The sequence below is a fragment of the Acomys russatus genome, chromosome 20 (genome assembly GCF_903995435.1).
Source record: "Acomys russatus chromosome 20, mAcoRus1.1, whole genome shotgun sequence".
Classification (NCBI taxonomy): domain Eukaryota; kingdom Metazoa; phylum Chordata; class Mammalia; order Rodentia; family Muridae; genus Acomys; species Acomys russatus.
In genome coordinates, this window is record NC_067156.1 from 959,216 (window position 1) to 972,218 (window position 13,003).

The 13,003-nt window shown below is 44.5% G+C and overlaps 1 protein-coding gene across 1 annotated transcript in view; it reads left to right on the forward strand.

The window, feature by feature from the left end:
- LOC127204798 (GREB1-like protein) overlaps positions 1 to 10,835 on the forward strand; it is a 294,756-nt gene extending 283,921 nt beyond the window's left edge. The window contains 6 exon segments of the mRNA XM_051164015.1: positions 810 to 975; positions 1,931 to 2,158; positions 3,502 to 3,643; positions 5,606 to 5,806; positions 7,993 to 8,131; positions 10,599 to 10,835. Of these exon segments, the coding sequence (XP_051019972.1) occupies positions 810 to 975; positions 1,931 to 2,158; positions 3,502 to 3,643; positions 5,606 to 5,806; positions 7,993 to 8,131; positions 10,599 to 10,762 (1,040 nt within the window). The 3' untranslated portion in view covers positions 10,763 to 10,835.
- The last annotated feature ends 2,168 nt before the right edge of the window (positions 10,836 to 13,003 follow it).

Sequence of the window (13,003 nt, forward strand, 5' to 3'; positions counted from 1 at the left end):
AAAAATTAGCTAATTCATCTTAATTATCATTAATATTCCTTAGAGTACTAGCCATATGCTAGGCACCACCCTGGCCACCATATAATTCCGCCATCACTTCTTAGAGGTAAGGAAACCAAAGCTCAATGGAATGGACCCATTCAGTCACAAGCCTGGAAAGTAGCAGGACTGACTCAGGCAGCCTGTCTCTGGGCTGTTCTCTGGCTCTGTATGTGTCTACTATACTATCCTGTCTTTTGCAAAATGCAGACCTAGGTAGGACGGGTGCCTGATTCCAGAATCTTCACAGGTGCTTTTGCCATTCTCCACAGCCCTGCTGTGGACGCGAGTGGCTGCCACTCAGAGCAAGCTCCTTGTCCTGTTCTAAAGCACTACTCTCCATTTCACCTGCTGCATGAAGTGGCCTCTGTAATATCATGGAAATAGAGTTCTTGACGTATATTCCTCTGAGTGCAGTTCAGGCACCAGATTTGTTTCTGGCCCCTCAGTACTCAAGTAAATCTCTAGTAATGGGTTCCAAGATTCAGCATTTCCCAGGAATCTTCTTTTTGGAAATTAAAAAAAATATATGTGTCTGTGCACAAGTGCACGTGCCCATGAAGGCTAAAAGCATCAGATCCCACTAGAGCTGCCTGACATAGGTTCTAGGAACCAAGCCAGGGTCCTCTGTATCTTCTCTCCCCCATCCCCCATCCCTGTGACTATCTGCTCCCATGGGCACACAGGGTCCCCATGTGCACAGGATTCCAGGGGAGGTAACGTGCCTGGGCTGGGTGAAGATGTAAAGCTGCGTGTGTACTGCCTTCCAGGTGCTGCTCGGTTTCTCATTAAGGAGCTGTCATATCACAACCTAGAACTGGAACGGAATCGCCTGGAGGAGCTGGGAGTCAAGCGGCAGTGTGTCTGGCCTTTCATCGTTGTGATGGACGACTCCTGTGTCCTGTGGAACATTCACAGTGTTCAGGAGCAAACCAGGTAGTGATATGTCCTAGAAGTCAGGGGCGGGCCCAGGATGACACAGTGATCTAGACAAGATGGTTTTAGCAGCAGTTACACTTAGAAGTAAGGAAGAGATGGTTTCCCTGAACAGAGTGGATTATGAGACCACCCTCACTAGCTCACTGGGTACTTGGGGATTTGGGGGATTTTTTTTTTTTTTTTTTTTTTTTTTTTTTTTTTTTTTAAGGACAAATGGGTCATTTCCACATCCTGGTGTTGGTTATCTGCAAAAATCTGTTCTGGGCCAGGTATAGTGGTAGACATTTTTTAGTCCCAGCATTTAGGAGGCAAAGGCAGAATTTGAGACCAGCTTGGTCTACACAGCAACTTCTAGAGCAGCCAGCATACATAGTAAGACCCCAAAAGACAACAACAAAACTGTTCTGATACTGTGACTCCTTTATACGGACACGTGAATGAGACCAAGCTCTCTCAACTACTGAGGTGAAGAGAGAGACCTCTGTCACCTCTAAGCCCATCTCCAAAACCAGTGCTTGCCCTGGAGCAGAGCCCACTCCTAGGGGCCGTACACGTGCTAGGAGGTGGTAGTCAGGGGACATACTAAGTAGTCAAAGTTTGTGAAGCTCCCCCTATAATTCAGCAGCACTCCCAATGAAACACTGCTTTCCCATTATTTCTTCTGTGGACTCGAAATCAGTGACGAGCACATATTATTCTTTACTGTGTGTAATTACCAGAACAGTCTGGTCTCATGTTCACTATTCACACTGGATAAAACGTGAGATGAATTATTTTCTTTTTTGCCTTAAAGGTGATAAGATCCATCACCAAGGCCAGCTTCCGAGTCAGTTGTGCCAGGCAGCGTGACTGGGCTTATTAGAAACCATCTTATGTATATGACCTACATATGGTAGTGTTGGTTTTTCAGTAACCGTGATTGACGTCTCATTACTAACTTTACATTTTATAGCCAGCCCGTGGATGCAGGAATTTCCAGTAAGAATGTGTCCTTGAAGAGTGTCTTGCAGCATATTGAAGCCACACCAAAAATTGTCCACTACGCAATCCTGGGCATCCAGAAATGGAGCAGCAAGCTGACTTCGCAGAGCCTAAAGGCCCCGTTCTCAAGATGCCACGTGCATGATTTCATTCTCCTCAATATAGACCTGACTCAGAATGTGCAGTATGACTTCAACAGGTAGGGCAGGCCTCACAGACGTGGGTCACCTGGCATCTCCTGGAGAATGTGGGCCACTTCAGCCTCTCCAGTGTTTACATTCTGCCTCGGAACGTAAGCCCCTTCCACCCTGAACTCATGTGGCCCAGGCTGGCTTTCCACTTGTGATCCTCCTGGGATTGCAGGTGTGTGCCACCACAGCTAGCGCAACCTAGACTCTTGATACTGTGATGTAAAATGATCAGAAAACACAGGTTAGCCATCTGATTATTTAATTCGAATAGAAACAAAAACTGTTATATCAATACTGGCCAGCCGGGCATGGTGGCGCACACCTTTAATCCCAGCACTTGGGAGGCAGAAGCAGGCAAATCGCTGCGAGTTCGAGGCCAGCCTGGTCTACAAAGTGAGTCCAGGACAGCCAATGCATAACAGAGAGACCCTGTCTTGAAAAACCAAAATAACAACAACAACAATAATAATAATAATAATAAATAGAAGAAGAAGAAGAAATCAATACTGGCTAACATGTGGGCCTGTGAATGACCAATATTAACTCCATAAATTACTCCCTCCAGTGTTATAAGACCCACAGCTCTTCCTATAATAGGAAGAAGGCAGCAGCCAGGCCCTTTTAATTAGTCATACCCACATTCCTGAGAAACCTGAAATGGCCAAGTAACAGTATTAGAGACCATAAAGTCACCTTTAATGTCCACCCCAAACCTGTACCTATTAGAATACCCACTGCTGTATCAACCAAGGACAGTGCATGCAGTAAACCTAGACCCCCTACTTGGATCTAGCCAATGGACAGTTCATTCTCCATGCTTGTGTGGAGAGCCTGGACTGACTCTGACATGAACTCTAGTGCCCCCTGTTTGACCAGTTCCCTTGGTGGGGAGGCCTGGTGGCACTCAGAGGAAGGGTAAGCAGGTTATCTGGATAAGATCTGATAGGCTATGATCATATGGTGGGGGAGGAGGTCCCCTTCTGTCACAGGTCTAGGGGAGGGGACTAGGGTGAAAGAGAAGGGAGGGGGTAATAGGAAGATTCAAGTGAGGGGATAACAATTGGGATATAATCTGAATAAATTATTAAAAAAAAAAAAGAAGAAGAAGAACATCCACTGCTTCTGTGCTTTACCCAGTATGTGACTGGAATTCTAAAACCACAAGACCTCTAGCGTCCTGCTGTCTCTGACAGGAGTAACATAAAACCCCGTGGCATAACAGACAAAACCTTCCCTCCTTCCTTTAAAGCTCAAGTCAGTAGCGTGTGGGCCACTCCGAGGCCGAGTCCATGTTCTGGGCCCTCCCCTCACGCCTGTCGCACACTTCTCTATCGCTGTGGTTGTGATTTAGGTATTTCTGCGAGGATGTTGACTTTAACCTGAGAACAAACAGCAGTGGCCTGCTCATCTGCCGCTTTAATAACTTCAGCCTCATGAAGAAACACGTCCAGGTTGGAGGGCAAAGGGACTTCATCATTAAACCCAAGATCATGGTAAGTTTTGTGAAGTTTGAGTCTCTTGTTGAAAACAAGCTTTCTTATAAACAGCCTTGTCACTGATGTGCTGGGACATGTAAGTACTTTTCTGCTTGATTAGAAAGAGACGTACCCTAGGGATCCTTAGTGGCAGCTCTGCACCTTCATGTCTGTCGGGAGCCCAGCCAGAAAACAAGCTTCACTTATGACAACTCAACAAGATCATTCCAGAGTTAAGCCTATTGATTCCACCAAAGCTTGCCTGCTTATTTATTTATTTATTTATTTAGGGAGGTTTTTGTTTGCTTGGTTCTGTCTTTTGTTTTGTTTTGTTTTGTTTAGACAGGGCCTACAGTGTAGCCTTGCTGTCCTGGAACTCATTATGTAGCCCAGGCTGGCCTCCAACTCAGAGATCTGCCTGCTTCTGCCTCCTGAGTGCTGGGATTAAAGGCGTGCATCCAGCTGCAAAGCTTTACTTTCAAGACCGCAATCTTTATATTGCAATAAGCCTTTATATAACACAGGAGATAATACAAATAAAAGTGCTTAGTGGTCCTTAGTGAATGTTTTTAAAAGAGAACATTACAGCTCAAAGCTCATAAAAAGTACTCCTTATATCCTGCTAGCTGAGGACTAGCTTGTCAACTCCTTCTCACGAGAACTGAGAAATTTCTGCCTTTTTGTTGTTAAATAGAATAGGATCCAGCCCATATACCCAGAATCACTGTAAATGACTTCCCTTTGGCTGGAGAGATGGCTCAGAGGTTAGGGGCACTATCTGCTCTTCCAGAGCTCCTGAGTTCAATTCCCAGCAACCACATGGGGGCTCACAACCATCTGTAATGACATCTGACGCCCTCATCTGGCCTGCAGGTGTACATGCAGGCAGAACATTCTATACATACATACATACATAAATCTTTAAATAAAAAAAAAAAGACGACGACGACTTCCCTTTGGACCTAACAATGTACTGATTAAATACAGTAATATCCCCCTATGTCTCCCTGCAGCTTGCATAACCCTGACTACTCTTGACGTGGGAGAAGCGGGAAATGCAGAACAAAGAGACATTTGGCCTGTCAGGCAGCTGCTGCTAACACAGAGCCCTGTGTAGTTGTGGGTTTTATAAGATGCATTTTTTTGTTCTGTATGTACAAACCTACTGCCTACGTGTGCATCGTGTGTGTGCGTGTGTGTGTGTGTGCGTGCGTGCGTGCGTGCGCGTGTGTGTGTGTGTGTGTGTGCGTGTGTGTGTGTGTGTGTGTGCGTGTGTGTGTGTGTGTGTGCGTGCGTGTGTGTGTGTGTGTGTGTGTGCGTGCGTGTGTGTGTGTGTGTGCGTGTGCGTGTGTGTGTGTGTGTGTGTGTGCGTGTGTGTGCGTGCGTGCGTGCGTGTGTGTGTGTGTGTGTGCGTGTGTGTGTGTGTGTGTGTGTGTGCGTGTGTGTGCATCGTGTGTGTGTGTGTGTGTGTGTGCGTGTGTGTGTGTGTGTGTGTGTGTGTGTGTGTGTGTGTGTGTGCGTGTGTGTGCATCGTGTGTGTGTGTGTGTGTGTGTGTGTGTGTGTGTGTGTGTGCGCGCGCGCGTGCGCCTGGTGCCTGTGGAGGCCTAAAGAGGGTGCTGGATGCCCTGGATCTGGGGTTATGATGTTTATGCTTTCTGGGAGCCTAACCTTGAGGTGCAAGAGGCTAACGCTTTCTCCCCAGCCCATGGCAGTCCTCCTCCATCTGGAGTTTATCATCATCAGTAAGGCCTGGCAGTACCATGCCTCAGCTCCCGAGAGACCACACTCCCTCTTTTGTGCCTACTTTAGAGATTACAGTGTGTTTGTGTGTGTAAACATGCATGCAGGGTTCAGTGCTGTGTAATTTCAGGATTCCTTTGGGAGTGCTGTAATGGAAGTTATTAGGGTGCAATCAATCCATGTAATCTTAGACGGTTCATCCACTGACGGGCACATTTCTCACGATCATATGGTTTCAGGTTTCGGAGAACTTAGCCGCCATCTCGCCCCTTCAGTACGTCTGTGCTCCTGACAGCGAGCATACGCTACTGGCCGCCCCCGCACAGTTCCTCCTGGAGAAGTTCCTTCAACACGCCTCATATAAACTCTTCCCCAAAGCCATCCATAACTTCAAGAGTCCTGTGCTGGCCATTGACTGCTATCTTAACATTGGACAGGAGGTAAAGGCGGGACCACTAGTCCTGTGGGCCACATCCTTTTCTTCCCCATTTCAGGTCTACTGAAAACTTAGGTAATAACGAGAGCCAATGACAATAGGATTCAAAGGGACCCATGGGAATAGAACCAGCCATTTCTCATGGTGGCCTCAGATGTCGGCAGCTCTGAAGAGCCTGCCTTGATGACCTGGACAGAAGCAGCTGCTTGCTCTACTTGCTGACATTGATCAGAACACGTGTGATTATGTGAATTTTCTCCTTAAGATTCCGCTCTTAGCCGGGCATGGTGGCGCACGCCTTTAATCTCAGCACTTGGGAGGCAGAGGCAGGAGAACTGCTGTGAGTTCAAGGCCAGCCTGAGAAACCCTGTCTTGAAAAAACTAAAAATAAAAATAAATAAAAATAGATTCGGTTCTTAGCTGGGCGTGGTGGCGCACACCTGTAATTCCAGCACTCAGGAGGCAGAGGCAGGGAGATCTCTGTGAGTTCGAGGCCAGCCTGGCCTACAAAAGCTAGTCCAGGACAGCCAGGGCTACACAACAAACAAACAAACAAAGGAGCTCCAGACCTCCAGAATTCGTTCGGTCCTTGACACAATATTTAACCCAGGTTAAACAATAATTACTGAACAAATAAGCACCAAGCTAATGTGAGGCCTTTATAGCTGTCATCTTTCTTTTTCCATTCTTCGAGTTCTTTACCAGGCCTAGGCTAATATTTTAACCACCACTTGCACCTCCCTGTTTCTGCCATTAAGCTTTTCCTTGGGATTATCATGAGAGTCTATTTTATTATCTTCAATAATGTAGTAGATCCTTATAATGAATTCCTTTTAAAATGAAAAATATATATTAGACTTGGCAAGATGGATGGATGGCTCAGTGGGTAGAGGAACTTGCTGCCAATCCTGACACCTAAATTCACTTCCTGGAACCCAAATGGTAGAGCGAGCTCCTGTAAGTTGTCCTCTGAGTTTCACACGTGCACCATGGCATATGCATGACCAAAATTAAGGGGAAAAACTAAAAAACAAACTAACCTACCCCAGTCTTGAGCAAGACATTTCCTCTCCTTGATGGTCTTTACAGCCTTTTTCTTGGGACATACTGACAAACACGCATTTATCTGTACAGAAACTCTAAGTCCTACTGCATTCAATTTTGGAAACTAGATTTAATGTAATGTTAATAATCATGCTGTGGGTTATGGCATTCATTGCATAAGTAAAAATGTTAAAAGGATATGATGGCTGAGCAGAAGTACATGTGTGTAATCCCAGCATTCTAGACGCTGGCTTGGGCTAGAGTGACTGTCCATGTATGAATACAATCTGAACAACGACTAAGAATTCTGAATACTGAGTAATTCAAGGCTGCCTCATCCCACAGACTTTTGACTATGCAGCCAGGAGCAGTGCCCTGGAACTACTAGCTGAAGAGACCAGTGTTTGAATTCCAGCCAAGTTCAGCAGCTCCACTATCCTATAGCCCACCGCCTTCCTGTAATCTTTGTGGTTATACAAAAGCCATGTGGACCCAAAAAACTAGCCTGTGCTGCTCTAAGCTTCTTTCGAAGTGAACCATGCACTCTTTGTTAAGCATGCCTTTTCTTATCTGCATGGGCCCATGGAGGTCAGAAAAGGACATCAGACTGAAATCACAGATGATTGTGAGCTGCCAAGTGGATTCTGGGAATCAAACCTGGGGCCTCTGAAAAACAGCCAGTGCTCAAAACCACTGAGCAAACTCGCTAACCTCAGGATTTAAAAAAATTTTTACACAAAATTTTTTGGGGGGTGGGGCAGTTTGGAGACACGGTTTCTGTGTGCAGCCTTGGCTATCCAAGAATCGCTTTGTAGACCAGGCTGGCCTCGAACTCAGCGATCCGCCTGCCTCTGCCTCCCGAGTGCTGGGATTAAAGGCATATGCCACCACGCCCGGCACAAATTTGTTTCTTAATCAAAATAATCATTTACTATAATAAATTAATGAGACATTTAAAGCTATGGAAACTTGGATACTAAACAGTAAGCACAAACCTTGACTAACCAACTCACTTAATATTGAGAAAGACTCGGCTCCTCCACCTTGCATCCCAAACTGAAGAGGAAGGCACTGACAGCATTCCTTGGCAGAAGTGCGGCCCCTTATGTGCTTTAAATGCCTGTTTTTTCTGCTTACTACTTTCAGGTAGCCATATGCTATGTCAGCTCCAGACCCCACTCCAGCAACGCCAATTGTGAAGGGGTGTTTTTCAGTGGACTTCTCTTGTACCTCTGTGACTCTTTTGTAGGTGCTGATCTTCTCAAGAAATTCAAGTTTCTAAAAGGTAAGTCAAATTTCGTACCTTGAATGTGAATGCTGTTCTCAAATAATCAAGAGTTGAATGGTAAGCTGGGCATGGTGGCACACACCTGTAGTCCCAGCACTCAGGGAGGCAGAGGCAAGTGGATCTCTGTGAGTTCAAAGCCAGCCTAGTTCTCAGAGTGGACAGCCAAACTACAAGGAGAAACCCTGTCTCAAAAAAAAGCAACCCGCCCCCCAAAAAAAGAGTTGAATGGCACAGAAGCAAGCAGAGCTTTGGCCATCGTCTGGATACTTTGACTCTAAACCAGGGCTACTAATATTACTGGGGAAGATCATGCTGTGTTATCTTAAGACTAAATTAAGTACAGCTGAATAGTAAGATCTACGACTTAAAAAGACTTTTTAAAAATATGTGTGTATGTGTGCCAAGTCCTTGCAGAGGCCACAGAATATCAGATACCCTGGAACTGAAGGTGTGAACCATCTGGGTGCTAGGAACTGAACTTGATTTCTCTGCAAGAAGCAGTAAGGCTCTTAACCACTGACCCATCTCTCCAGACCCTGTGACTTCTTTGTTTTGTTTTTCGAGACAGGGTTTCTCTGTGTAGCCTGGACTGTCCTGGACTTGCTTTGTAGACCAAACTGGCCTTGGACTCACAGTGATCTGCCTGCCTCTGCCTCCCAAGTGCTAAGATTAAATGAATTCATCACCACACCTATCTCCCTGTGACTTCTTTAATTTTATTTACTTAGTAACACCTGCACACCAGAAGAGGGAACCAAATCTCCTTATAGATGGTTATGAGCTATCGTGTGGTTGCTGGGAATTGAACTCAGGACCTTTGCAAGAGCAGCCAATGCTCCTCACCACTGAGCCATCTCTCCAGGCCTCCCTGTGACTTTTTAGACCAGGCTGGCCCTGAACTCAGAGATCCGCCTGCCTCTGCCTCCCGAGTGCTGGGATTAAAGGCATGCTCTACCACCGCCCGGCTCTTGTGACTTTTTTAAAAAGATATTTTTCATATAGGCAGATTTATATTGCTGCATGCCAGAAATGGCCACCAGATCTCATTATAGATGCTTGTGAGCCACCATGTAGTTGCTGGGAATTGAACTCAGAGACCTTCGGAAGAACAGACGGTGCTCTTAACCTCTGAGCCATCTCTCCAGCCCCACCTTGTGACTTCTTAGACAACCTTTTACCTTTATTTATTCTAAAAATATATGCTTCTGATACCAAGTTAAGACAGAAACTAGGTTGGTTCTATGTATGCATATTTATAACCAGTATATACACTCTAAATTTGATTGGATCAGAAACCAACTGCAGAAAAAATGCATAATTGCACCCAAAGACATACTCTGAGTTATGACTGTGGTACAGAAACTAGTTGTCTTAATAGGTATGTATCATAAGAAGGTTCAGCTTAACTAATAACCTAAAAATCAGGTATCATAAATAATCCTGACAAGATGAACTGAGGCCAGTGATAAAAATGACACTCAGAACACTGTATGTATCATGAAAACAGGGAGAACTGTGTGTGTATCTGTAGCACAGTGACTATCAAGGAGAAGGGGATGTGCCTCAAGAGTTTTGGTTGTCACAGTATGTGTATGGGGGGGAGGGTGTTATCTAGCAAACAATGGGCAGCAAGCTAGGGATACCGCTAAATGTTACATAAGGCACAAAATAGCACCCAACACATAACAAAGTGCTAAGGTTGAGAAACCCTGTTCTAAAGAAATACACAAGAAAACACTTGTTTCAACAGTCGTTACAGGAGGAGAGGGCTGTAGTTGAAAGAAACCTCCACCATTTTTTTTTCATGCCCCTTGAGTCTTTTACAAAACTACCTAGGATAAAATGAATTATCTATAGGCTGGAGAGATGGCTCTTCCAGAGTTCCTGAATTCAATTCCCAGCACCCACATGGCAGTTCACAACCATCTCTAATAGGATCTGATGTCTTCTTCTGGCATGAGACCATATATAAAATACATAAATAAACTGAAAAATTAATTATCTACTTGTATGTTGTTTTTCTTTAAATCTCTTTAAAAACCCTCCCTTTAAAAAAAAAAAAAAAGTTGAGCCAGGTAGTGGTAGCCCATGCCTTTAATCCCAGCACTCAGGAGGCAGAGGCAGGCAGATCTCTTTGAGTTCGAGGCCAGCCTGGTCTACAAAGGGAGTCTAGGACAGCCAAGACTACAACAGAGAAAATCTGTCTTGAAAAGCCAAAAAAAGAAAAAAGTAAAGTATTATGTACGAGTGCTCTATCTGCACATACACTTTCACACCAGAAGAGGGCACTAGTACGGCATAGTATAGATGGTTGTGAGCCAGCATGTGGTTGCTGGGAATTGAACTCGGAACTTCTGGAAGAGCAGATAGTGCTCTTGACCATTGAGCCATCTCTCCAGACCCTGTATGTTGTTTTTCAGAGGTGGTAATGTTCTTATCAATTTAATCCACTTTCTTCCTGAAGGTGCTACCCTGTGCGTCATCTGCCAAGACAGAAGCTCCTTGCGCCAAACAATTGTTCGCTTAGAGTTAGAGGATGAGTGGCAGTTCCGCCTCCGGGATGAGTTTCAAACTGCTAACAGCAGTGAAGACAAGCCTCTCTACTTTCTTACTGGACGCCATGTATGAGTTTTTGAAGAAACCAAAAACAACAAAACAGACCCCTAGATGGGGTGGACAATTACTGGCTTTTTTTTTTTTTTCCTTTAAAGTACAATCACTGTGGAGCAAAGTGCAACATATTTATCTCTTCTCCAAAGAACTCCCCAAATGTGACCAAGGTGTTTGGGGGCACGGTCCTCCTTCATTTCCGCTGACAGGACCCAGGTTCAGCTGCCTATGGGGACCTGAGGGTATGTTCTGGAAGCACATATGGAGTCTGCATTGCGTTTTCTACTACAGCATGTGGGTGGCAGGGACCAGCTGTCAGCATTAGCCAGCTTGAATGTGTTACGGGAGAACCCACACTGCTGGTGTGGAGTCAATTGAAGATTAACACTTGAGGCTTGAACCCTCAGTTTCTCTTCAGATCTGTACTTTGGTACAGTATTACTCAGGGGTCTGAAATGATAGAATGTAGAAGATATTTGTATTTAAAAAGAAGTAGCTTTGTCTTTCTCTGTGCAGTGTTAGTTTAAGATTTATAATCTTATATGTATCGAAACCTTTGGCAAAATTTCCACAGGAGTTAAAAGTTTACTATTTAAACTGAACAAAGAGGGGAAAAAGTAAATGCAGAGCAGGCACTGTGCGTTTATGAAGGTTCCTGTGCTTTTCCCACTTCCAGTCTCTAAGCACACCAAGCCCATGAGAGGCTGACATACGCAGGCTGGGATTCTATTGTGGAGTCTACCTAGTTGGTTTCAGTGGCTCAGGCTTAACATCCCTTAGACAGCTTAACAGGTAACAGCTGTCTTGCACAGGCACATAGACATAGGCGGGCTGGGAAACAGAAGCACCGCCATTTTCTGAGGAGTAAGGAAGACTCCATGAATTGTGGACTTATTGAAACTAGCATGTAGTATGATTACACAAACAGCAAGCAGGAGGCAGAAGGGTCTTATGTATTTCTCACCAAATACTTTAATTAGGAACATTTTGAGAAAATACTCTAATCTATAGGAAGTTTACACTTAAAATTACTGTAGTTCATGGTATCTTTTCAGATTTTCCTCAGCCCATGTGTGTAATTTTTATCTCCAGGCAAAATGGTCATTTTTACTTGAACCTGTCTTAGGACCTGAGACTACTGAGAGCCGTAGTGAGCCTGCATTACTGTGTTAACAGATGGGCTTGGTTGTCCAGGACAATGAGTTTACAGCTTGTGAGAAGATGGAGTGTACTAGACGGAAGTGGTTGGCGTATCCCTTGGTTTTAATATCGCTACTTATGGTGTTTTAAATGTATTTTAATGGATAATTCTTTTTAACCCCATTTTTAATTGTCCTTCGAAGAGGACCTTGCCTTATTATTTCCTTACTCCTTAGCTTTAGTACAGTAGATTTTCATCAAGAGGTGCGTTCTAGGGCAGTCTGACTTAGGTACGAATGTATCTAATTTGTTCCTGTTTTGCTGAAAGGGTCCAAAGCAGGTAATATCAAGAAAGCCACTGTTTGTGCAATATTCCAATAACACTATGTAGGGTAAGTAAAATACTTGAAATAATTCCATAACGACTGTGTGAGGGGCAGAGGCCTCTTATGAGTTCTTATTGTCTTTTTCTTTTGGGACTAAGTTACTTTACAACAGATACTCCAAGTTAGTTAGGGCTACACTCTGGAAATTCAAGTGATCATGAACTGTAAATACTACTCAACTCTTGTTCAAGAGAAGTGCCAGAATAAAACCAAAAGGCCAACACTCCAATAATTGAGAAAGCTCAATTTACCTGCCTAACTTAATTAAGGATTGGATCTTCTGAAATTACCCAAATCGGTATAATTCTTTAGTGAATGCTAGGTCCTCTTTAAGGATGAAATTGCACAAGCCCAGGCCACCATGATGTTAGCTCATGTCTTGGTGTGTTTGATTTTACCCTCTTCCATCCCTGAGGACACTGAGGTAGGGCCAACAGACTCACTGTCACACGGTAACTTACCTGCAGGCCTGCTGGACCTTGGCCCATGGAGACCCACTGAACGCTGGCACGGTCCACACAGGTTAATACTGATGTAAACTGAAAACTTGGAGAAGCTGCGGTCAGATTTCGCCTATAGCTCGTGCAACTGCTGCTTGTGGTTTTTAGAAAGGTGGCACCTGTGTTACTTTTTTTACTATAAAATTTTCTTAACCAAAATTTGGTGAATTTCACTCACTAGTCAGTCTACCTCACATTGTTTATGGCTTAAAGTTGTATCTACAGTATGTTCT